The 26,959-nt window shown below is 43.6% G+C and overlaps 1 protein-coding gene across 1 annotated transcript; it reads left to right on the top strand.

Annotated features, from left to right (window-relative positions):
- Positions 1 to 827: 827 nt before the first annotated feature.
- On the top strand, positions 828 to 23,530 carry CLC-E (chloride channel E). The gene is made up of 8 exons (XM_087395842.1): positions 828 to 1,450; positions 9,655 to 10,090; positions 10,484 to 10,678; positions 20,220 to 20,686; positions 21,020 to 21,631; positions 21,975 to 22,201; positions 22,507 to 23,015; positions 23,174 to 23,530. The coding sequence occupies exons 1-7, from the start codon at positions 1,010 to 1,012 to the stop codon at positions 22,643 to 22,645; spliced, it is 2,517 nt and encodes an 838-aa protein (XP_087251968.1). The 5' UTR covers positions 828 to 1,009; the 3' UTR covers positions 22,646 to 23,015; positions 23,174 to 23,530.
- The last annotated feature ends 3,429 nt before the right edge of the window (positions 23,531 to 26,959 follow it).

The raw sequence follows: 26,959 nt of genomic DNA, 5'->3' as shown, positions 1-26,959 counted from the left end.
TCAAAAAAAGATAATTTTTATGTCTTTTGTCAAAAGACATTGTGCAAAATGGCCATCTTTTTTAAAAATATGTAAAATTCACATGAAAAGAAGGGAATCTTTGAAAGATTTCCCTAGAGTTCTCATTTTGAGGTTACAGTTCTCGAATTAGATGTTACAATCTACTATGCAATGAGTTTTTCCCAACTAAAATAAATGCTAGAGATCCAATGTGAAAATTCCTTGAAAAGAACGGAGATTTGTTAAGAAAACCTACATTAGATTCCTTGGATCCCCACCTTGAGACCCGACGGAGCAGATGTCAAACCGTCGTAGAACTTGAGTCTAACTTGGACATAATCCCCCCTCTCTCTCTCTCTCTCTTTTCCGTCTTTACTCTCTCTTTCTCTCTCTCACTCTCTCATAGCTTTCCACCCTCTTTTCCATGATTTATGAGCATTCACCTTGTTAGCACGGCCTTCCAGGCAGTGCTCTAGTTACACTTTTGTAAAAAAGTGTCCCACACACTCTCTTGCCAAGTGTCCCCCTTCCATTTTGGTTTAATCTCTCTCTCTCTCTCTCTCTCTCTCTCACACACACACACACACAGAGTTTGCAATCATTCGGACTTTCCTACGCACGGGCTTCCATCCAAGGTGCTGCGAATTAATCATCCAATCATGTTGACAATTTGAAGGTAGTGCTCAAGAGTACTTTACTCACTTGTTTTCTTTAAAACACACAAAAAATGCAAAAATGAAGGGGATGCAAGTGAGACGTCATTTTTTCGATCTCACCATCCACTCAATATATAAATATGGAGTGTCTGAATAATAATAATACTATGGCGCCTCCGAGCTTGCATTACAATGGCTACCCAAAACCCTTCTCTTCTTCTTCGTCTACCTCTGCTCTCGAATTCCCCATCATACACTTGTATCTATTGCCTTCTCATCTTACCGCAGCATTGCGATCTCTGCATCGCCAGTCGTCCTTCGCTACGGATAGTCTTCGACGGGGCGTCGACAGGATGGATTCTCATGGTTTGCGCAACAAAAACAAGTCCCATTCCCGCAAAGAACCAGCCAGAATGACGGGCTGTAAGGAGGCAGGAGCGCTTCAATCCTTAGCGAGCATTTGTACAAACATACGCCTTTTTGCGCCAGATGGAAGGATTTGCAGGAACATCCACTTAATCGCAAGGAAGAATTGCACCCTTCAAGCAATCACAGAGAACTCGCCTGGTTCTGGGACAGATGAACGGAGCGGTGATGATCTCAATGAGGATATGCAAGACGAACGGGATCAGGGGCAAGGTGGCCGGGGAGTGAGGATAGCTGCTGGTCTTGGAGTATATGCTAGTAGAGCTCTCTATGTCGGGGAATCGTTACCGCCTGAAGGCTTGATTGTGCTTATGTCGTGTGCCGTGGGTCTTATGACAGGAGTTGGAGTTGTTCTCTTCAACATAGGGGTGCTCATCTTTTCTTCGATCTCTTCCGTGTCTAAAGAATTCTTGCGAGGCCTTTTGATGTTCTTCACGGATAATCGTAGGATGCGATCACGATAGCATGTGGGCTTTCATGTTCAGTAGACTTCGTGTGATATATACCATCTCCAACCAAATCTAGACTATCCGAAAGGCACACCATTCTGCTTTTGATTAAAATTAGCCTGAGAATCGCCATGCATCGGTAGCCTATTCACTGAATTGCCCCGATTTTGGCAGTTGGCACTTCAGGAGCTCATGGGATCACAGCAGCTGCGTGAAAATGAATCGTAACAAAGGGCCAGGTGCAGGTTCAATGGTCCAAGTTTTCGGCTTAGCTATTCCAACGATGAGAGCGAGATTTTGTGTTTCGACTCTTTGGAGTGTGATCTTGCATATTCTCACTACACCTCTGAGGTTAGGGTATTATTTCAGCCAGTTGACGGTCAATTTTGCAGGCCGTTAAGTACACCCAGATGTGTGAATTCCATTTTCCCTTCCCCCTGTCTAGCATCTCCTGATTCTTCTTAGAAGATGCTCAGCATGTTTGGACAGGCTATGAAGGCGAGATTCTGCTCTTCGACAAAAGTAGGCCTGTTTCAGAGAGGAGGGTTAACCCTAGGGCGACTCTAGCATAAGGAGGAGCGCCTCCTAGAGTCGTATTTAGAAAGAGGAGAAGCTTCTCTCACAGTTTCGCTAAAAGACGTCGAGGAGTGTACTTCTCTCGTTTGCTTTTGTTAGGTATGATGGTAATGGTTAGGAGAGAAGATCGCTTTTGTTAGCTGTGATGAGAAGATTGACTCCCCTGTCGTTTCTTGGATGAGTCAATTTGAAGTTACCTCCTACGTTGTGGAATTGTTGAACAAGGAAGAATGCTTGCTAGCCTCTTTGTAACTTACTAATGAAGATCGCTTGCATGAGTTTACAGACAGTTGCGGTTTGTTCCTCAGTATCTAGAAAGTGTTGAAGATAGCTTTCTTCAGTAGAAGACGGTTAGCTATAATGGCAATCTGCTTACGCAAGTTGCTACACACTTGAAAAGTCAATACGTTGATCATTTTCTCCAAGGCCTTTAGTATGATATCACAATCCCGACTATAGGCTTGAAAGATATTGTCAAACCTTCCAACTTCCTCAACTTTGAGACGGTGAACGAGGGATAAGGGGTATCTGATCTATTTCTAGGTAACAAGCAGAATGACTGTTCTTCTTCTTCTCTCTTGTATACTTGATATCAAGAGCAAGGAGGATAATAAAAGCCATAAAGAAGTATGACACATTGATCGGCTTTCTTCCCTTTGTTGAAGAGCGACCAGGATGTGTTACTATGGCCATAAGTAAGTGATGCCTACTCATGGGTTTTAAAAAGTTAGAAACATTTTTTTCTCCTTTTTTTCCCAGCCAGAGACAAAGGGAGACCCAGAGTTGGATGGTGCCTTGGAGATAATTGAGTGGGAGCGGATTAGGGTAGTGGGTGGGCTGGACCATCGACACAATATCAGTCACTGTGGGACAGGACCGGTCGCATTGGCAGCTTTTGTTGTGTGAGGGCCGCCTCCTTCAAGAGGTGCGGTGGGATGTGGGCGAGTGGTTCTAGTGGTTTTAGCCCTCAAGAGTAGGGCACTCTTGTGAAGGGTTGTGCCTCATAGGAAGTGTCCTGTCGAAAGGGCATACCCTTCCACAAGTGTCCATTCATCAAACCATCCATAAGTCTAAGATATAGAGAAAGGAATACGTCACAGATTGTGACATAGCTCCTCCTTGTTCCGATGAACGAAGTCTAGCTTCTTTCTTTGTACCAGTCTACGGTCCTCGTGTACATCTTTGGTGCACTATGAAGACTCTTTTTGGTTTCGAATCTGAGCTGACAGCGAAAAGCCTTACACTCATCATCGTACCAGTTATTACAGGGTACGGTCCCAGTAGGTGGTGGGTGGGTGGAGCGGGTGGTGTGGGGGAAAGCGTGAAGGACAGCCTCGTGTAGTGAGCGGGTGACTAAGGCAGCATGATCCTCTAAAAGGGGTATGAAGTCAATATAAGCGAGAAGTATGTACAGACGGCCAGAGTAACTGAGGTGCCTCATGCAGAAGGTATAGGATGTGGTCCAAGTCACTGGAAGGGCACGTGACACAGAAGACCCACGATGCAAAAGCTCTGAAATGGGCTGGTTGTGCAATCTGAACACGATATTGTGTGAAACCTATGTACCTCCATGAGCAAGGTCTCCCAGGCCTCTGGTGTAACAGCCCACCCGTGTCCTAGTTGAAACTGTGATGGTTGTGGCATGAAAGCGTGGGGATGAGTTTGGAAGCTGGGCGGTGATTGGGTGAACTGGGTGAGGTATGGAGATGACAGTGGAATGGATGAGGCAGTGCCAATGGGATGTGGGAGCGTGGGTTGATTGAGAGGGAGAGGGGAGAGTGAAGCGTAATGCGGAGCAGTGTATGACACCTCCAAAGTAGGTGTCATAAGTGGTGCAAGCTCTGTAACAAGAGAGAAAGGGAAGGAAACAACCGGCGCCACGGGCATAAGTATGCCACTGATAGTGGCTGTAGCTGTAGCTGGGGATGTGGGGGCTGTAGCTAAAACTAGTGCTGAATTGGAAGCTGAAGTCGAAAGTGAGGATGTAGAGAGAGCTGAGACTGGAATTGGAGCTGAGACTGAAGTGGGGGCTGAAGTCGAAGTAGAGATAGAGGGAGTTGAGGCTAGAATTGAAACTAAAACTGAAGCGGGGGCTGAAGTCGAAGTAGAGATAGAGGCTGAAGTGGGCCTCGCCTTTGCTTTGCTGTCAAACCTGAGTCCACTTTGGTTGACACGTGTGTTCACATCCTCAAGTTTCAGTTGTGTCTGTTGTTTTTTTTTGTTGTTGTTGTCGTCTTTCTTGGCTTTATCCGTCTCTTTCTCGGCTTTTCCCATTGCCTTGGATTGATTCGTGTCCCCTGGATGCAGGTTTTAGTGCGCGATCAGGAGCGGGAGCAGGAGCAGGAGCAGGAGCACAGGTTCCCCCCCCATGGCGGGAAGCACACCCAGGGCGAGGAAGGTAAGGAAGTCAGAGGAGTCGGAGGTGGAGAGGCGAAGGAGGGAGCTGCCCACGAGAGGGGGGGGCTGTGAGGCGTGGCGGGAGAGAGAAGCAGCCGGAGGTAGGGAGGCGGAGAGGTGGAGGAGGGAGCCGGTGGGAGGCCTAAAGGCCTAGGCAGAGGGATGGGCGGAGCTGCAGCAGCAGCTGCAGCGCAGCGCGGGACGGAGGAGGAGCAGCGTGGGTGGAGGGGCGGCAACACGAGCTACAGGTGGAGGCGCAGGCGGGGAGCAAGGGCGGGAGTAGGAGCGGAGGGCAAGGGCGGGAGGACAGGAGCGGGAGGGAGAGAGCGGAGGAGCGGGAGGGTAGGAGCAGACGTGCAGGAGCGGGAGAGGGAGAGGTTGAGCGGCGAGGAAGAGAGAGAGAGAGAGAGAGAGAGAGAGAGAGAACCTCACACTCACCACACTGAGAGAGAAAAGAACAGGAGCAGGAGAGAGAGAGAGAGAGAGAGAGAGAAAGAAATTTTATTAAAGTCTTTGGGAGACCGCGAAGGTCTATGAGACTAAAGATAACTAGTACAATGAGCATAACGCTGGCGGTCTCAAAATGGTCCGGCCAACCGTTTCTTCAAAAAAAGTTATGAAGGACGGTGTGTCTAGTCCTGGTGCAAAAAATGTGTATCTATCTCCAGATGATACAAAAAATGGCACAAAAAAATGGAGCAGAAGGGGGGAGATGCAAATATATATATATGCCTGTGGTAATCGTCAGAGGCCAATCATAGAGGGCCCGTCAAATGGGAGGTCGAAAAAACCCTGCGATGGATGATTGGCCTCTGGCGTCCGAATCCGTCGCGGAATAGGCAGTGGTACCGGCCTCGGATGGCATAATAGATAGGGCATCTAAAAGCAAAGTGCTCCTCCGACTCGATCTCTTGCATGTCGCAAAGTGGGCAGATGCGGCCCTCTCGTGGGATACCCTTTGCGCGTCCACTCTCGATCCGTAATCGGTGTGACGAAACCCTAAACTGGTCGAGTGAAATCTGGAGTGCATGCGGTAGATGAATCTATGTATAGCTCGGGGGCGTCATGAAACCCTTCGGTGAGATCTGGAGGCAGTGTCGGCGATAGCAATCGAGCTTCACAGGAAGCTCGGGATGAAGAAACCAAGTCCTCCAGGTGTGAAGCTTGCAGGTCCTCTCGGATGATTTGATTGACCTCCTGGTCAGTGGGGGAGAAAGGGAATGGTGGAGCGTTGAGGCTGTATTGAAAAGGAGGCAACCGGTCCATGTCGAGGCCCAGTCGGGTGAACCAATTGGAAAGGCATCTATACCAACATCGCTGGTCCCCATCAACGGATAAGGCCATAGAGGAGGATAGGGCTAGCCAGGGTAGGCGGAAGCGACTGTCGGAAGAGGAGCTGAAGTCCCTGATCCTGTGTAGATAAGTGATAGCCTGGAAGGCCGCATCAAGCGGTATTGGTGAGGCGCCAAATTCTACTAAGATGATCTGATGAGGTACCGATGGTTTGCTGCGGATCATCCGAGCAAACATTAGTATTTGTAGGCGCTTGACGCGTGCCCACTCTGTGTTTGAAAGGTCAGCCCCCTACCATGGGCTGCCGTACATGCCTGCTGGGCGGACCAAGGAAAAAAAAGAAGAGACTTGGTCCGTGGGTCCTGAAAGTGAGAGTGGTAGCAGTGTCGCTCCAGTTTGGCAAGAGCGGCATAGCCTCCGCTGATCCTGGCCTGCATGGCCAAGCGCATCGTGAAGATCGGGCCTGAGAATACAACGCCCAAGTATGTACAAGAGTCGACTATCTCAACAGGGTCGCCGGTGAAGAGGAACTGCTCTCGGTGCATAGCGGGTCGGGAGGTGTTGAAGATCATGACCTTGGTTTTCCCAAGGTTGACCTTCAAGTCGTGGGTATCACAGAAGATCTGAAGTCCATCCATGTGTCACTAAAGACTAGTAGCAGAGGAGGATAGTAGTACTACATCATCTGTGTATAAGAGAATCTGGATGACAGCCTCCGCAAGAGAGCAGCCTGCACCTCCGAGTGTCCTGATGGTGGTCTCGAGCTCGTCGATGTAGAGGCCAAATAGAGTCGGTGACAAGGGACATCCTTGTTTGACCCCTATAGTGCTCGTGATCTCTGTGGTCCAGCTAGTACCAATCCTGACCCGGCCCGTCACCCTCTCATAGAGAGCTACTACCGCCCATATAACCTCCAAGTCGTAACCTAACTCTTGCAAGCGTCTGACAAGGCGGGCCCGAGGAACAATGTCGAATGCCTTGCGGAAATCCACAAAGCAACCGTATACCCTCTGTCTCCTGTGTCTGGCCTCCTCAATGATCCCTCGAAGTGTAAAAATGTGATCGTAAGTCGAGTGATCCGTCCTGAATCCGGCCTGTCCAGATGCCCTGAGGCCTCATATCTCTGCGCGAGTGCTGACCTCACCATCTAACACTGATGCATAGATCTTGGACATAACATGTCCAATCATGATGGTCGTGTAATTCCCTGGATCCATGGGATCTCTTGCTTTGTGGATGGGTGTGATAGTGTCCAGGGTCTAGGCTCTGGGGAATCCGTGGCAGGCAGCTTCATTGAACAACGTTGCCAGGATGGGGGCTAGAGTTTTGATACCATAGGCGACAAACTCTGTGCATAGGCCCTCATGATCCTTGGCTCGGCCGTTGTGAAGCTTGTGCGCTGCGTGGGTGACTCCCTCGGTTGTGAAAAGGGTGCAAGATGTGGGGCGGGGGGTGGTGGAGAGGTCAGGAGGGGGCTGATCAGGGATATCATAGAGTGCGTGCGTAGGAGTGCCAGAGGGAAGTGTCTGTGAGGGGGGTAGGGGATCGGCGTTCTAGAAATTTCCTCCAGAAATCCTTGGAGTTGCTATTGAACAGGATGTTTAGTAGCGTATCCTCATTCTGGCGTAGGAAGGCTAGCTTCTTGCGACGGACTAGGCAGCGATATTCCCGGGTGAGGTGTGGGTCAGCCCTAGCATTTCGCTGGGTCGTGAGTCGGAGTGTTTGGCATAAGGCTTTACATTCGTCATCATACCAGCTATTGCAAGGGGTGGAGCCAACGGGTGGGGGGCGGGTAGACCGAGTAGTGTAAGGAAAGATGTGGCGGGCTGCATTGTGGAGAGAGTGGGTGATGAGGGTGGCTCGGTGATCTAGAGAGGGTATGGTGTCTATGTGTTTGAGGAGAGAGGCTAGGTGGGCTGAGTAGTCAGGTGAGAGGTTATGATCAAAGTGTATATCATGATAGGTGGTGTAGTGCGGAGTGTGCCCGGAAGGGGCTTGAGGCGTAAGCAGATGAAAGAAAAGGTAAGTGTGATCGGCTCCTGGGGGTAAGGGTGCGGTACGGAAGTCAATGATCTGTGAGGCTAAAGCAGGAGATCCCAAAATGTAGTCGACGACACTGGCTCCTCCGCCATGTGGGAAACATGCGAAACCAGAGGAGGCAGGCCACCGATCTAGTCCATTGTAGATGACCAGATCATGTATACGTCCAAGATCCAAAAGAGCCTGCCCATATGCAGTAACGGGGGCTCGACTGTCGGCCGTGGAGTGGGGGAAGCCCGAGTCCTCTATGTCCATCTCAGGTAATAGGACCGGATCTGAGTGGAAATCCAGGAGGGATGTCTGATGTGTGGCTGTCCGTGCGTTGAAATCCCCAACTAGGAGGACCTCTCCGCGTTTGGAAAACTCCACAGTGTCTCAGCAGAGAGCCTTGGTCAGCCAGCTAGGAAGAAGATAATTGATGCTGTTTCGAATGAACATAGGAAGTATCTATAAGGACACTCTTTTTTTTCCACCACATTCCGGGCACGGCAAGAAAGATTGTCTGAAGTGACTGGCCAAGAAGGCAGCCAAGTTTCCTGCTTTCACCGTTGCCACAGTAGTCGCAGCTCTGCCTCCTCCAGTGGCGGCCACTAATGCAGTCTTACCCTCTTTGAACCCGGACCTCAGGTACTGTTGGAAGATAAGCAAGAGGGCAATTCAGAGGACCATAAGAAGGCTCTCATCTGGGCCTATGGTTTAGCTTGTAGGCAGTGGTTTGTTGTGTTGTTTGATATGGGGAGCTCCAAAGGCACAGTATCCCTGCAGTTGGCCAAGCGCATGGGGTACACCCTTGTCCCTCATCAGTTGACGGTGGATGGCTTCATGCCAGGCTTGTGCATTGGGACTGTTCCAGCCCCACAGCTTGCCCTAAGGCATACAGTCAGCCCTCAATGCTGACCAGAGTGGCCCATTGGGCTGCCCCAAATAACATGAAGAGGAAATCTGCTCTGCTGCCCATGTGGCAGCCATCTTTCTGCCCACATGGCAGCCTTATCCCTTCCCCCTAGTGATCCATCTACCCACAATCATATGTAGGTTACAAGCCCTGAGCTCTCCTTATTTAGGGGCTTACAGGTGGGGCATTCACCCTATACTTTCAACATCGTATGCTAGTTGTTGTGTTAAAGCTCTAGCATGAATCCATGCATGGGCTACATAGGCCTTTGTTTGAGTATTGAAGCATTTCCCATTTCTTGTACCCCATATGCTTTAAAACACCACTATACACTGCTTCAATTCCCAGCAGCAGCCCAATTATGTGATGTTTTGACTATCAGCATGAAATCTATGCTGATAAAGCCTATGATTAGTGCAAGAATAAAGCTATTTTTAACCTTGTAGACAATCTCACTTTTAGGACAAACTTGGGTAGGAACCTAACCTAAGAAACAGCACAACCAGGTATCATGATATATTGCTCTTAAGAGAGCACTTGTAACTCCAGCAAAATGATCCGTGCCTAAATTTATGGATACTTAACAGATATTTTTTTTTAATGTTTTTATTTTTTTGCAAGAAGAATACTTAACAGATATAAATTGAGAAATGTGACCTATACATTATTGCCTTTGGCATGAATAATACTGTGTCATGTACTTATGCATAGGTGCACCATGTAATCTTTTTATCCCATTGGAATTTTGTTGACTTTGAAAATGAACTAGACTTTCTGTTGATAAACATGGATTTTATCACTTTTTGTGGATTTTTCGGTTTGCCATTGAAATGGTGCAATTATGCGAGCATAAAACAGGTCGACTCATTGATTTAAAGGTCCACCCTGACTCTTAGTCCTAACGGTAAGATTTGTGGATCAGGTTCATGAACTGCACGATATCGTCTGGCAAGGATTCCCGAGTAGTGGTGCATCATGGCTGCAGACACAGCAACTGGAGCAGCACTGGGTGCAAGTTGTGTGTGTGCCAGCTGGTGGAGGTGTGATTGTAGGAGTTTTGAATTTTTTCTGTGATAGTTGGGGGCAAGTCGAAGCAGAAACATTGGAAGGACATTCTAGAAGCTCCCAGGCAAAGAAAAGGGTAGCCATCTGTTCTAAGGTAAAAGCCTTTCTACAGCCTGTTATAAAGACCGTGGCAGCCTTAGTCACGCTTGCCACTGGAAACTCTCTTGGTCCAGAAGGGCCAAGTGTCGAGGTAGGAGCAGCTATTGCTAATGGTTTGGGAACCGCATTGAAGAGTAGCAGGGAGCGAAAGCTTTCTCTAGTTGCTGCAGGATCAGCTGCTGGGATCTCTTCAGGTAAATGCTTATATTTTAAGCTGCTTTTGTGCTAAGTCTTTCTCAAAGTGTCATTGGGATTAAAGGAAGCCATAAATTGGGAACAAGGATTTCAAGTGTCCTCAAGTTCTGAGCAGACAACTTACTGGCTTTTGCAAAGAAAACATACGTACGTTTAGACACCAAGTATCACATTCTTAGGATTGCCACTCTGAGTACATTCTGTCCAGGGTATAACTTTTTGGTGGCTTCCTCTCAGGCAATATGTTTGAAAATCTGATAAAGCAAGCTCAGATAAAGCTTTGTTTCACATTTGAGTTTTTAAAATCCCTGATTGTAAGACCTAGTAGGCTAGAACATGGAAATTTCTTATATGTGACTGTGAGTTGAGTACTAAAGAATTCAGAACTGCAGGGTTCAATGCTGCAATATCTGGGTGTTTTTTTGCGGTTGAATCAGTGTTGCGGTCATCATCAGCAGATTCTGCACCATCTCTTACTACAGCCATGGTGATACTGAGTTCAGTTCTTGCTTCTGTTGTTTCACAGGCAGGGCTGGGCTCTGATCCTGCTTTCAAGATTCCTGCATATGATTTTCGCTCTCCAGCTGGTGAGTATTACATATCTGTCCACATCTGGAAATGGCTGTCTTCAATTCCATGCCTGTCTGTAAGGAAGCTGTCATTTCAACTTTTGATAGCGGCATGAGTTTTACATATCAAATTAAAACCTTTGATTAAGACCATCCTTTGAGGTTTTCATTTTGCACTGAAGAAACCACGTATGAAAATGAAAACGTATGATTGAATTACCCACATAAGAGCAATTCATAAACCACCCACATAGGACTAACATTCAAATTCATGAGCCATCCTCAAAGAAGGAAGCTCATTAACACACGATATATTCACGCCAAATTTACTCAAAAAACAACCTCTAATGAATGATGCTTATTAACTTACCGAAGGAAAAAATTCCTATGCCAAAATCTATCCATTGCGCAACTGTGCTATAGCACGTTACTCCTTTATGCATGGAGTGAAAAAGCCTTAAAATAAACTCCACTCTCATAACAATTGTGAAAGTCTTATCTGAGTCATTGCCAAAAGCATTGAATCCATTGTGAACATCAGCCATTGCCAAAGCTTGCTCGTAACCTGTCCTTCTTTGGACAGCCATGGTGCTGGGCATCGTTGGGTGGCACATAGACCATGATAAAAGGCTGGAAGGAAGCCATTACAGGCCCCCAACATATAGGCAGATATGAGCCCAGCATGTGGGAATTTTATAGGCCCCAAATGGCAACCCTGGTCGTCCATAACAGTTCAGCCAGGCAGCAGTTCTGGTCGGCCAATAATGGTCGGCCAGCAGGTCTGTCGGGGCTCAGTAGACTCCATTTTTACTCAGAATGGGAACGCTGAGCAGAACCCTGATCCCTCGGAATGGAAACAGGAACAAGGTAGAGAACGGGAACAGAACACTATGTCATCATACTCATATACACTATTACAAAGAAAGAAAGAACTGAAAGAAAGAAAGTGTATTATTAGTCTTTGAAAGACTAAAGGGTAGAGAGGGGATATCTTTGGCCAATTAATTTATCATGCTGAAAACTCAGGAGGTAGAAGAGAACATTACAATAGGTGTCCAGAGAATATATAGATCATGATGATAGATTACTCATAGATTGCCAAATGCATTACGACATACAAACAATGAGATAACTTGGAACAGGAGTGTGGGAACCTATGTTCTTTTAAAAAGAGATAGGTCTTCAGAGGTTATGTTGTTAAGTGCTGGAAGTGCCAAGTATTTAGAATAGAACGACTTAAGGTAGGTGGCCTGATTCATCCACTGGTGATCACTTTTTGCAAGTCAAAAGTGCCTCTATGATTTCATTTTTTATTTAGTAGATCTTAGAGGAGGCATGACTCCATGTGGATCATAAAAGATAGATCGACTAAGATGGTTGGGTTTATTCCATTTAGAAAAATTGTGAAAAACTCCCAAGTTTCAGGCCGACAGGTCCATGTCCTAGGACATATTGGTCTCCAGAAAAACCTTGATATTGATCCCTTGACTTCTGTTTATAAGCCTAATATGTCTTCTGTGGGCAAGCCGAAAAGTAGCTCCCAAAATATTGGAAGTCCAAGAAATGAGCAATGAAGGATTACACTTTCTATCATACCATTGGAAAGAGAGCTTGTTGAATGAAGATTTTGTCACCTAGTGCACTTGACTTTGTTGATTTGTTGTGGATTAAAGCCGTGACTAACTCGTGGTTTTTGGCTTTGCTGGTGTCCCTAGCATTTCAGTTTTCTTCTGCCTTTGGGTTGTACTTTCTCGTTTGGCCTCCTTGCCCAAACACTCATGCATGGCACGGGCATCTCTAAGCTTCTCATTTTCAATCTAGAGTTGGATCACTTGTTCAATCATTACTGGGCTTGGAATTGCAGCATGATCTCTTTCCTTTTTGGCCTCCTTGTCCCAATACTTTTGTGTGGTGTGGGCATCTCGTAGGCACTCATGTTTGATCTAGAATGGATCACTTGTTTAATGATTACTAGGCTTGGAAATGCAACATCGTCTACATTATGGGCATCACATTGGCTGTTGTAATAGATGTTTTATGTGCGGAATTGACCCCTTCTCATCAGGTACATCTCTGCTGGAGTCATGGCTATTTTGATGGTGCATATCAACACTATGTACTATTTGGACCCGTTGGATCTATTGGATCTCTTAGTAAGGCTGAAGGAGCATGTCTTGATAGCAGATGCTTAGATTGTTGCATTGCCCCTCCAAATCGCATGGCTATTCCTCGCAATCTTAGGGAAGATTTGAGGCTTTGATACCAATGCAACAACAGACAAGCAAGTATTTTCTTTTCTCACTAGTCAACATACAATAACTAGGTGTGAAAGCACAAGGACTACTAAAATACAGAGACGGTGATATGCTTCAGTATCTTTCTCCAAATGGAACTTGTAGCTGTCCTTTCCGATAGCAACACCTCAAATAAACCAAAAGAACTCACGGGTGCTTGCAGCTTGAGAAGCAATCTACATGTAGCTGAACGAGATTGCTCACATAACAATGAAGATATCAACCCATACAGATTTTCTCATAATCGACACCTTCAGCAGTTACGAGACAACCATCGGCCTGTTTCCCCTAAAAGATTCATCACCAAGCCTGGCTGCTTGCAATATGTCAATCACATGTGCATCCACCAACAGAAGTCACATCTTTGCCCCTAGGCACATGACTAATAAATCACTTAGACAAAAATATGCACGATGGTGTAATGAACCTTCTAGTCATCTTTGAACCCATCACCAAGACCGTGACAAACAAACTTTTGACTATGGTTAATTCAATTCACATAATCAAACATCTCTGTACAGTTTTTATACATTTGAATGGTCTCTTTAAGGACTTCCTGTCCACTAATCCATCCAAGGTCCTACGACATTCTATTTGGAATGTAACATTCCTCCTTCTTCACGCACTATCATCCTTGATGTTTAAGTGTGGGAATGTTCTTCATATGTGATAAATGGATTCCCAGGTGGCCTCAGATTGAGAAAGCCCATGCCACGTAATCAACACCATAGGTATCTTCCAGTTCCAAACAATCATTTCTCCCCAGTTTAGGATTCTTTCTAGCTTGTGTCTTGCATTTTCCTCTACTTCTTGCAACATAACAATTTCATCAATTAGTGAATTAGTCTATTGGAATTTTTTTAAATACAAAGACACATGAAATATTGGATCCACTTTCCCTCTGGTAATTGTAACCAATAGGCTACCTTGGCCATTCTCTTTAGAATTAACTGCCTCTTACTGTATCAAGGTGATAGCTTAACACATTGTCATGCAGCTAGGAACTTAGCGTGCGGAGGAATCTTGAGAAAAACTCTCTTATCTACATCTGCATAAGTTTTAGCCTTGTCCATAGCTTGGTGGATGTTCGATTGAGTAAGTTCTAGCATCTTTCGCATCTAGATTACATGATCCGAGGCTCTACATACGCTTTTTGGAATTCCAATTGCATTTTGGTTAGTTGGCTAAATCAACTCAAAGGGACTCATCCCTGTGGATGAATGTCTTCTATCATTAAAGGTGAATTCTTACGATGGTTACCACTTTTTCCATGTACTTTGCCTTAATGAAACTTATACTCTCAACATATTCTTAAGAGTTTGGTTGCTTCCTTCCATCTTACCATCCGTCTCAAGATGCTCCCCATTAAATACAACAGTCCAGAAATGACTAGTAAATCTCGTATGCCTATCTAATATTATGGATTTTGGTAATCCATGAAGACAAAATATATCACTCAAACAAAAATCCGCTACCTGCGGGGTGCTTATGGGCTCTCTCATTGGAATGAAGTGAGCCATGTTGGTGAGACACTCAACAACCACAAGAGTAGAATCATATCCTCCTTGTGTTTGCAGTGGATCAACTAAAAAATCCATGGAAACTCTTTCCCTTCTGCTAGATGGTACATCCAATGGTTGTAAAAGTCCAGGTGACTTCACCCGTTCTGCCCTACTCACTTGACACAAAAAACATCATGGAATATACTCATGAATATGCCTTTTCATCTTTGGTCAAAAGAAATCGTGTTTTACAAGCTCATATGTCTTCTTAACACCTGGATGTCCCGCAATGGCCAAAGCACTCTGATTGTTGCAATAATAGTGGTGGGAGATGCTGGACGAAATCAAGGTTTGCAAGTAGTTTTTGTAGCCGAATACCTTCCTCCGTGGCTGTAAAAACAGCCTTGTACTGAGCTTTCATAGCAAGAAGTAGCAATTGTAGGTTACTTTTTGTTGAACCAAGAAATGCATGAAGTTCCAAAAATTAAATAGTTTCCAGCCCAGTCACTTTTGTGAAAGCATGTAGGGTGAGGAATCATGGCCACGGAAAGGGCCCAAACCTTGAGCGCCTTTCAAGTATTGAAAGACACGCTTCACAGCCTGCCAATGTTGTGTATTGGCACTGCATGAATCTGCTCAATTGGGAAATAGCATGCTAAAGATCTGGCCATGTGTGACATAGATATATCAAGATTTCAACATTTTGCTGATAAAGAGTGACAGCAAATGGCTCAACAGCATCATCCATGGAGAAACGACAACCATGCTTAATAGGTGTAGAAACTGGTTTGTTGTCCTCAAAATGAAATCTCTGCAAGAGCTGTCCAATGAACTTGGACTGACTCATCATGATACTCCTCTCAACATGAGCAGGCTGAATGCCAAGGTAGTAGTGCAGCTGGCCCAAATTTGTCATAGAAAATGGTTGCTGCAAATCAGCCCTTAAAGGCTGCAATATGCTGTGTGGAGGGTCCTGTCAAGAGCATATCATCCACATATAAAATCAGAATTAGCAAGTCAACATCACTCTTGTGAACATAGGGAGTGCTCTCTGTAGGGCTGTTCTGAAAACCAAGGCTGATTAGATGCGTATGAATTTGGCATACTAACCCTGGGGTGCCTATGTCAAACCATATAATGCTTTGTGCAATTGTCATGCTTTATGTTCAGACCATGCTAAGAGACATAGACCTCCTTGCAGATCTTTGTGAAGGAAGGCAGTTTGATGTCAAGTGGATGCACTTTCCAATGATGATGGGCTGCTATGGCAATGGCACACCTAATGGTCGTAATGCATGACATGGGTGCAAAAGTTTCCTCAAAGTCAATTCTTTACTGCTGTGCATAGCCTTTTGCAAAAAGGTGGACCTTAAAGCAGTCACAACTACCATCAACCTTCCTTTTGAGTTTGTAAACCCACTTAGTGCCTGCAGCACGCTTCCTGTTAGGCAAGTCACACTACTCTCAAATACCATTCCGATGTATTGAATCCAACTCTGATTTCATAGCGTCCATCCAATTCTTGCTCAAATGCTGGCCAGACAAAGGCTCAGTTTGTTTGCTGTCCTTTAAGGTATCTCACAGCCATCTAGGGACTGTTTCCTGCTGTAGCACTGCAAGAGCTGTCCAATATATTTGGATCGACTCATCATTATGCCCTTCTCAACATTAGTAAACTGGATGCCCAATAGTAGTGCAACCTGCCCATCTCTGACATTGCAAACGATTTTCACAAATCTGCCTTGAAATTTGCAATTTTCTGCATGTCCGGCTCAGTGATAAGCATGTCGTCCACATAAAGAATTAAATCAGAAATTCTGATTCACTCTTCCGAACATAAAAAGTGACCTCTATAGGACTGTTCTGAAACCCAAGGCATAGCAAAAAAGAATGTATCTTGGCATACCATGCCTGTGGTGCCTGCTTCAAAATGGACCTGAGTTTCAGAACCTGCAACCTCTGTGCTGTTAGGGGATAAGAGCACAATGAATGATGTGAATACACAGTTTGGCAGCTAATTATAGCAACGGTGATTGCGCATGTCTGGAGGAGGCGCAACAAGGTGATCTTTTACAAGAGTCTCCATGGAGACCTCACTGTTCAATACATTTTGATGATGTGTCAAGCACCCTAAGATATTTTGGTAAACTGCTTGCTTACATCCAGTTGGAGATGATTGTAAGCTGAATCTAAAGTAAGCTATGGTTTCTGAGCCTACCCTTCTCAGGGAGGCTGCTTTTCCTTTTCTCTTTGTAACTATCTTCATTAATTAAATCTGGATCTTTTTACCGCTTAAAAAAAAAAAAAAAACTTTTTCCAAGAAGCGAGGTGCGTAGAAGCACCACTGTCTAAGTACCATGTGCTGAATGCCATGCAAGAGTCCTGAATGGACGGATTATACTGGCATGTAACCACAAAGCCCAATCATGATGAGCCACATTGGCTGATATATTCTCCTTATGAGAAGAGGAAGCATCAGCAATTGCAAGGCAAGACCGCTTCTTCTTCTTCTCCAACTCTGTGCACTTTCGGCATTCAAAGATATCATGACATGGTTTTCTGCAATAATTGCATCTCTTCTTTTTCTTTTCTACACTTCTGTTTGCATCCTAAATACCACCACAATTGCGCTTGGGTTTATCTCCAGGCTTTGTTGTTTTTGCATTACCCTTATGATGGGTAGCAAAAGCATGATCACTGAAGATACAAGCATTCCGATTGGCACAGCTTGGCTCCTCTTGCAACAAGAGGGTGACGAGCTGGTCAAAGCTATGGCAACCTGAACCAACTCAATGAATTAGGAAGTCCACTTAGCATAGTGGACACAACACGGCTTTCTGACACAACCTCATCAATGTTGGCCAGCTGGTCTTTGTAATCCTTGACCTTAGTTAAATAGGCATCCATACTGTAGTGAAGGGGGAAGGGACAGATTTGGAGATGGGGAGAGAATAGCAGAAGGAAGGAAGGAGAAGAGAGGAGAGGGGGAAAGAGAGAGGAAGAGAGAGAAGGATGAGGGAATAGAGAGATAGAGAGAAGGGAGGAGATGGTACTTATATAGTACCTCCTTGGCCCTTTAGACCCCTCTATCTTGCAAACACCCCAAATACTAATTATCCTAACCTCCACTAACTTGACCCACTTTTGGCCTTCATTACACATACTTTCCCCTTATCTATCTTCAAATTATCCAATTGCTTCCATAGAATGCAACACGTTTGGATACGGGGAACATTGGAAGGATGCTGGAATACAAGGAGACAACAAGTTGAAGGAGCTGAAGTGTACTTGCAAATGGAGAACGAGAAAGTACAAGAGATGGCCAATATAAGGCCAAAAGTCAACCAAAGTCTCTTAGGACTAAAATGTCCTAAGTGTACGAGGTGACCCAATAAGACTAGGTGTCCTAGGACTAAGTGTTCTAACTAGCTTACAAGGCCATACCAAGGCTAAGAGTCAACGAACCCCCATCCATTGTATGGCTAAAGTATCATGGATACATCTTAGATATCCTAGAAGCTATATCATGGTTGCACATATTCATCCACAATGGATATAGCCTTCGTGAAGAGATTTGCTAAGTTGTAGGACAACTGGATATCTCCAATTGGCAGTTGCTCTCTAACATAATGGTAGTGCACCTCAATGTGCTTGGTATGCACATGAATGAAAGACATGATTACGCCCAACGACCAAAGCGCTCTAGATGTGAGTTTTAATTTCTTTGTCGTGTATCTGTTGAGTTGCAAGTGGATCCACCAACAAATACATCGACTACCCAAGATGGAGACAAATCAGATTCTCAGTGAGTTTTCTGGTTGTTTCAAAGATGAATCACCAATTGGCTTACCTTGGGAAAGAAATGTTTAACATAAAAATGATCTTATTCTTGGGGAGAACTTGTAAATAGTCTGCCTTAAGGCTGAGTTTTACGGAAGAAGCCAAAATGCGGAGAAAACTAGAAGAATATGTAAGCTGGAGCAGATTCAACCTAGTTTCACACCCTTTGCTTCATTAGTGAGTTTTTAAAAAGACAATACATTTAGATTAGTATCAACTATCGATGCATTATATAGGGCTGTAATCCGTAGGAAGATTGATCTTCAATGCAACTACCATCAGATCGGAATTCAAGCACAAGATGTGCATAAAATTGCTTTTAGAAGAAGATTTGGTCATTATGAGTTTTTGATAATGCCATTCGAGCTTATGAATGCTCTAGCTACATTCATCATGCTGATGAATGATCTACTACACCCATATATTGGAAAGTTCATAGTACATTTATCGATGATATATTGGTTTACAACAAAAGCATTGCTGAAAATAGAGAATATTTAAGAAAAGTTCAACACCCAGAGCAACTGAACATTCAAGGTTCTATCTTTTTCTCACTGAAATGTAACTGACGTACACCTATATGCATGCATGCATCTGTGTGGGGCTGCAAGAACACAAGCCTGGGTGCAACCTGCCCCTCTTTGTAGAATATTTATGTATTGATGCCAAAAGGCAAATATATAAACTGGCTACTGCAGGACTAGTCACTCCTTCCTGAATTGAAGATGTGAGTACTTCTATGAAGATGGAGTGGAAGGTGCTGAGAGCTTCTCCTCTCCTACTCCCCACTAAGGGCTATGGGGCTGCTTGTTGATCCTCAACCCTATTGACCAGCTGATGTGTTCAACTGCTGAGGTGGAGTGAATTGGCTGATGACATGGCAGACTGCCTGTGTGGAGCCTGCTCTTCTGTGCTGGCATGGCATCCTTTGGCAGCCTGTACCCTGCTTGCTGTACTGGTCCTTCTGTAGACCAGTCAGGTGGCCATGGGCTGAAGCATGCCCATGAAACTTGTCCCTTATTCATGTTGCACAGTTCTCGCAAAACTGTTGCAGTCATTTGCCAGCCAAGTTTCATCTTTTTTTCAGAAAATTACTGACGAGGAAAGAGGTAACTAGAGGATGAGAGCTGAACCAAAGGAAGGGCAAGAGGTAACTAGAGGATGAGAGCTGAACCAAAGGAAGGGGTTGAAGGAAGCGGGGTCCTAGCTCCTAGGAAGGTTGATGCCTATTTAGTAAGGTCCACACTGGGGAAGGCACTGGAGACTGGAAAGTATCCCAGAATCTCTCCTCATGTGGGACCATGGATATTCTCACATAAATAGAAACCTATAAGCCTCCAGTTTTCGATCAGGCCATCATATGAGGACCGAGGTTCAGCAATTAGGTTGCAACAAGCACTAGTTATTGCAGCTATCAACAAATTACCTGCCTTTGCTTCTTGGATTGAAATGGTCCCAGGTCTATTCACCGGTTGTGTTTTTCTTTTACCTTAATGCAAATTTATCGAATAAGCAATCGTTTTGTCAAAGGACTCCTTGTTTTTCCCTCAGAGAATTGTTAGGTGACTTCTCGTTGCTGTCTTTTCAGAAGTGATGTCTTTTATTCAGTGCAGTCATACTTCTTTTGTCAAAGGCCATGCACTATTCAATATCTGTGAATAGCCTGTCTTTGATATTGTTTTTGCCTTATACCTCTCTCTCTCTCTCTCTCTCTCTCTCTCTCTCTCTCTCTACTCTCTGTTACTCTGCAGGATGTGACATTTTCAAGGCTTTTATCATGGCATTTCCTTACTGATGGCAATCCATATGTTTTCCTATTGTCATTTAGGATATCATTCATATCCTTGCATATTATGTATATTTAATTGTTCTCCTGAATCCACACCAGCTGAAACTATATTTCTGCATGCTGCATTATTGCAGAGCTTCCGTTATATCTGGTTCTGGGAATCCTGTGTGGGCTGGTTTCAGTTGCTCTGACAAATTGTTCCAGCTATTCATTTTCAATGTTTAGTAACATAAAGAGTGCAACAGGCATCCCAGCTGCATTGTTTCCTCCTTTTGGAGGTCTTTGTATGGGTGTTATTGCTCTTGCATATCCAGAAGTCCTCTATTGGGGTTTTGAAAATGTAGATATTTTACTGGAGTCACGCCCATTACAAAAGGGTCCTCCTGCCATGCTTCTACTTCAGTTGGTTGGTGCAAAGATAGTTGCAACTTCCATATGTCGGGGATCAGGCCTTGTGGGAGGAGTCTATGCTCCTTCTCTTTTCATTGGGGCAGCTTTAGGATCAGCTTATGGCAAGTTGGTGGGCTATGCAGTGCATCATGCAGACCCAATGTATCATCTTGATGCCTTACAAGTCGCAGCATCTCAGGCATATGCTTTGGTAAGATACTCACTTCACTCCACATTTTGGCTTTTGTGAATGTGTCTCAATAGCAAGTTACTATTCCTGGCAAGCTTGAATATGCGAAAACGTCAACAGCTTTCAAGTGAAAGTATATGTGATTGGTAGGTTTTCCTGTATATGTCCTCCACATTTTTAATTGCACACGTTCTGCCAAACAGCAGCTTTAATGACCTTAGAATTGGTTGATGGAAGGAATCTCATGGTATCCAAGGTAGCTGTAGAGGGCCTGGTTTTGTGATCCTACCTTTTCTGCTCGTTACTGAATTAAGTATCATATTTGTGCTTTCATGATGTTTGATTGTTGCGCAGGTTGGCATGGCAGCTATGCTTGCTGGTGTTTGCCAGGTTCCATTGACGTCAGTGTTACTTCTTTTCGAGTTGACCCGGGATTATCGAATTATTATTCCTTTGATGGCAGCTGTGGGACTGTCATCCTGGGTTGCTTCTTCTGCAAAAAAGCAGCAGCAAAGAAAGGTGGTTTATAAGAACATTGAACGTGCCAATTCCGAAATGTTATTAAAATTTAAAGAATCAAATGAGCAGCAGTCTCAAACAGATATGAGCATGAAACCTAAATCTTCCGACATTGATACACTGACGAGTTCTCTTCAAAGGAAAAGACCCCTTAAACACGGTCACTCAGATGAAGACAGATGTGCACTTGATAATTCACTTTGTGTGGCAAATGAAGACTTTCAAGAGGAGGAATTTCTCTCTGAGATAATGGTTGCTGCTGCTATGAGAACGTGCTTTACAGCTGTAGCTCCTCATACCAAAGTGCTTGAAGCAGTAGAACTAATGCTTGTCCACAAGGAGTGGTGCGTTTTACTTGTTAGGGATGGTAATTTATTGGAAGGAATAGTGACATTGTCTGATATCCAACAAGGTGCCAAAAGGATAAATTATGATGGGCTATCAAAGGTTCAACTTCTTCTCATTTTCTGTTAGTCTCTCATTTGTTCAACAACGAAGAAACAGAAAACTAAGAAATTTTTAGTACCTTGGCAGATAATCTTCTACTTGTCTGAGCCTGTTGAAGTGTTACATGACTAAAGTCAGTGATTGAAACATCCTTCTACATCCACCTATCTTTATACCTTCCAAATTTATGATCAGTACTCCAAGTAGATATGTTTGTCTCCTTAGGAAATTGAACCAATGAAACTTGCTATTAAACTCATAGGGAGAGATGAGAAGCACTTGATGGGAATCTTGAATCATGGCACTGTGACAGTTGAGTTGCTTTGCTCTTTGCTCTTGACAGATGGATATGTTACCAGTTGCGGCAGTTTGTAGTTCTTGGGCAACTGAGGGCTCTGGTTTTTCACTTATTACGGCATATCCAGACATGAATTTAAGGGTGGCTCAGAGACTGATGGCTGGCAGAGGTTTGCGGCAATTGCCTGTTATCTCACGTGACCTGTACATAAAAGATAAGGTCAAAGTTGTCTTGGGAATTTTGGATAGGGATTCCATTCACCTAGCTTGCAGGTATGATGCTTGATCCAGATTACATGTGTGTGCTGAATCAGACACAACTCCGAAGTATGAGTACTCTCCCTGTTCTGAGCTTGTACATGCTGTGTGCTTGAGTATACCATGTATATTTTATATCAAATATCATATTATCGTATTGTTCTGCTTTCACCATGCCATTTCTGAAACTAAAGTTGGTTCGGTCTGGCATCCAAGTTATATTACTTCTCGTAATGATTTTATCAAGCTGTGATTTGAGATTCATTTGAAAGTCTTAGCTTTCAGTATAGGTCATAATACATAACCTTAGCTGTTTTCAGGGCTGAGGCTACAAGGAGACTTTTAGGTATGTCACCTACATCCTACATATTGCAAGGGGAGGGAAGGCATGGTGAATATCCAAAAGCTCTGGCTAAGGACAAGAGGACCACTCCTCCTGAAGAAATAGAAAAGGAGTAATTCATATGAGATGTTTTATGCTAAGGAGCCTACGCGTCATGTTTGAGGCAATCAAAGTTTCATGTTGAAGACCAATCTGACCAGATGTTTAATTTGAACTCAGACTAGTCAATTTGATACTGAAACTGAAGCTACTGGATATTAAAGAACGGGCATGACGATCATAGATGTTCCAGGAAAATTGTGAAAGGATACAAGGGAAGGCTGTCCAGCTATCATGTCAAGAAGTAAAAAATATGATCAGGCATCTGTCCCACCAGACACAGTGGGATGATTTAGGGTTCCATTTGCATTCCTCAAGGTCCGAGGAGTGGTATGAAAATGAAGAAATACATGTGCAGATAACGTCAGATATTGAAACTTACTACAGGCAAGCTTGTGGCCTACTGTTTGTTGATTTGGTGGTGAAAAAAGAAATTCTTGTTCATTGACCTACATCCTATTTCTGTATGTTTTGTCTACCTCATATCACATTCTTGGAAGGATGAACGTGTAGCCTTCCTGATCACTGTACAACTGGCTGTGCAGATCATTTCAAACTGCAGACGTCTCACAGAGGAACATATGCACGTTCTCTTTCGTGTAGTTGGCAGGCTGTCAATGTTCTCTCCAGAGATTAGAGCGAATTTTTTTACAACTAAAACTATTAATGATAGAAATGGAACCTTGAAAAGCAGGGAGCTTGGTTGTTTGATCGGATCAAATATGGCGGTGCTCGTAAGGAGCTTCTGCAGGTGAATTATGACACGTTTCTTGAGATCAGCGTTTTTAATTGGCTCAGCATCTGTTTCTTTGTATTTGTGTTTCCTCTACGTGTATGCTTATTCAATTACTGTTTGTTTTGTGATACAGAAAGGTTTCTGTAATCCAATAACTATTTTAAATGAGTAATCCAATAACTTCCAACAAAACAATTCAAAAGAACAGGGTCCCCCAGAGGTGTATGCTCATTCAATCACATGTTTATTTTTTGATATACCGAAAGGTCTCATGTTTGGTTCATCAAACAATCTTTCTCATCGGAAAATACCTTTGCTATACGAGTAAAGTTGCCATCTCAGATGTTAATCTTTGTTTACCATATCTTTTTCCATATCCATTTCTAGTGCATCTATTTGTCAATTTCCTCAGAACACAGCTTCAATGTATTTTGCTCACCACAAGCTATGCATAGAGTTTTACTTTCCTTTAATGCCATCCTAAAGCTTTGAAACAATCAGAGAAGCAAGTAGTCAGGCAGAATTTAAAAGTTATCAAAGAGATCCAAGTCCCTCAATGGAAAAAACATTTTGACTGCTTATGACGCTACAAGAATTACTAGACAGAGGTATCAATCTCATCATCATATCATAAGGAACACATTGATTTCAAAGGTGGTTCTTGAAATCTTCTTCCAAATCCTCATTTGTTTGCTTTTGTTTCATAGTGTCATGATTTAATGTGTGCAATAATACAATTAAATCCTTAGTTTTATGTTCTTGATTTAGGTTGGAAAGATTAAATGTATAGAGAACACTATTGTCCACCAGGACAATGGTCAATTCAAGCATATTGTACACAAAATGAATTTATAGACGAGAAAGAAGACCAACAATTAAGTTCTTAGTTTCATGTTCTGATTTGCATAGAAAACACTAATGTCTATGGGGCCAATGGTCAATTGTTATACAAAATGAATTCATAGACGGAGAAGAAGACTAAAGAGTCTCCAAGATTGACAAACAAAATACTATTTATATTCACTTAATTTAGTTAACAATGTTGCAGTTTATGAAATTATTCTCAAAGGTACATCGTTGTAAAATATGCCCTTAGTTATAATGCATGTATGCAAACACACACACACATTTTTTGGGTAAAAGCATGTGTGCGCACACACACCACACACAAACACATACTTATGTGTTTGTGGTTGTGTCTATGTACATATATGTATTGGGGGGGGGGGGGGGGGGGGCGGGTTTTGCGGGGGGAGAGAGGTTTACAAAAAGACAAATGAGAAACCAAGATCACATTAGCCATTGTGACAATGGATAGATAAGAAATTATGACCAATTGTTTCATTAGTTGTATCCAAGGAGCTCTTGTAGTGCAATTGATTGGTGGATCTAATTGAACACATTTGCATGTAGCCAAAATTTGTCTACATTGTAGAATTTTGTCTACTCATGTGCATGTGATTTTTTTTAATTTCCCAAAGAGAAGAATCTTCTATTAATGCTTGAAGAACACCATATAAATCAGCTTTTTAAAGAGGCTAAGGATGGTAAGTACAATTATTAAAATTGGCGGTCAAAAAGAGACTAGTCTATTTTTAGAGAACTCTACTCACTGCCTTGGGAATCTCGGGAACAAGGGTTGGTCTATACATCCAGCGAAAACCACTCACAAAAAGCGTGTAAAAGACTTCTATAAGCCAAGCCTTGTAGAAATGCTCCCTTCTTTCGGTGGTCACTCTTGATCTTGAAGTACCATGCTCCTAGATGGCGCACAGAGTATAGATGATGTCCTGCTAGATGGCGACTAGGGTAGCCTTCGAGGGATCTACAAGTCGCCCATCACCTGATTGCATCGAGTGACTCAGATGTTTCAAGTAGTGATGCTAGCCGTTGTCTCCCAAATAGTCTTCTTTGGCGAAAACATGGAGTGTGCACGGGAAGGTTGTTGAGGAACCATCTCAACATCACGTGATCACATGTGCATAGCTCTAACTCAAAAGAGTGCTAAAAAGGAAAGGGTTGGAAACCCTAACCCTAACCCTAACCCTAAAGGGATTTATATATATTCATTATTTTCAACTAAATCTATTGTACAATTAGTCATTTGTGGTGTGCTCTCTAGTTGTGGCCTCTTTTCTCCTCTCCTCTCTCCATATTTGTTCATGGTATCAAATCATGGTTCTGTCTTTTATTGAGGCGCCATCCGTGAGAGTGTAAGACAGTGATTTAGAGGAGTGGCCATCTTCATCAAAAGCAATAGCAGCATTAGTATTAGCATGCAAGAGGAAATCATTCCAATAGAGGAAGATTTTAAGGAAGAGGGAATGCATTCACCAACGTGTCAAACATTCATTACAACTACTGTCATAAGTTTGGATAATATGAAAGAGATCATTGCAAGAAGTAGTACGACCAAGGAAGTCAATCTAACAACAATCGGGGGAATTTCCAAGGGAGAGGAAATCATCACTGTAGACATTCAAGTCACAGCCATTATGTTGAATGAACCTCAGAATATGTATCTTGCACGTGAGGATATGTAAAATCCTGAAGCAATGTACATTGACATTGATTGTGAATCCAAACGGGAATGCAATTATCAAGTTGATCATTCAGATCAAGATCCTTGTTCTAAGAGAGGAGGAAAGATGGCGAGGGATAGGCCATCGCATAAAAGCATCTGCTTTCTTCGGTCAAAAATTAACCTCAATTGGACTGGTAGATCGAGGGGGCAAGGGAGCATAAGACACGGGTCTTGTTACGGAGGATGAGGGTGAAGAGAAGAAAGGATCAGCGTCGATATGCTGGAGAACATTTTGTACTGATCTTTGAAGGGTATGCACGGATTGTTGGAGGTCTCTCAAAATACTATACACATTGTCCAAGCATTCTTGGGTTGCAAAATTGTGAGAATTGCACCAATTAAGTTGTTGTTGCTCTACTGGCATTTCCACCTCTTTATCTACTAAGGCATCTGGAGCATGCATAGACTTAAGTTGGCCATCTTGAGTATACGATTGGAAAGGCCAAGAGATAGCAAGCATGCATGTAGAAAATACCCGATCTCCAATAATCTTGTCAAAGTTGGTACGAGATTGCACAGTGGAATTGAGGGAAGGCCTATTTCATGATGTTGATCTTGAGGAAAGGTGTTGAGAGTTCACGCTCAACATCATGTAATCACGTGTGTATAGCATTATCATGTGATCATCTGTGCATAGCACTAACCCAATAGAGTGCTATAAAGGAAAGGGTTAGATCCCCTAACCCTAACCCTCTCTACATTTTCAACTAAATTTAGTGTACAGTTAGTCATTTGTGGTGTGCTCTCTAGATGTGCCCTCTCTCCTCATCTCCACTCTTCTCCTCTCCCCTCTTCATATTTTGTCAGTCTCATCATTAGGGTGACATGCCTCATTCATAAATGAAATCCAATCTTGGATAGCTTTTGCCTTTTCTGGAGGCAAGGCAGAGGTAGGAGCACTGTCAGTATCCTGTATGACAAAGCATTAGGAATGGTTCATAGAGATAAAACCATTAGAAGGACTGAAGAATGTTATCTACACAACATATAACACACCAAATCCAATTCAAG

The sequence above is a fragment of the Dipteris shenzhenensis genome, chromosome 24 (assembly GCF_047967505.1).
Source record: "Dipteris shenzhenensis isolate YYH24624 ecotype China chromosome 24, Dip_SZ_1.0, whole genome shotgun sequence".
NCBI lineage: Eukaryota > Viridiplantae > Streptophyta > Polypodiopsida > Gleicheniales > Dipteridaceae > Dipteris > Dipteris shenzhenensis.
Note: the sequence above shows the minus strand (reverse complement) of the source record. Positions and strands in the feature narration are given on the sequence as shown.

What these genes read in the sequence shown, in the direction of transcription:
- CLC-E (XM_087395842.1), top strand. Translation starts at nt 1,010, where the DNA reads ATGGATTCTCATGGTTTGCGCAACAAAAACAAGTCCCATTCCCGCAAA. An exon ending in AGCTGCTGGGATCTCTTCAG is followed by an intron (nt 10,091 to 10,483) that starts GTAAATGCTTAT and finishes TCAGAACTGCAG; the next exon opens with GGTTCAATGCTGCAATATCT. An exon ending in TCCATTCACCTAGCTTGCAG is followed by an intron (nt 22,202 to 22,506) that starts GTATGATGCTTG and finishes AGCTGTTTTCAG; the next exon opens with GGCTGAGGCTACAAGGAGAC.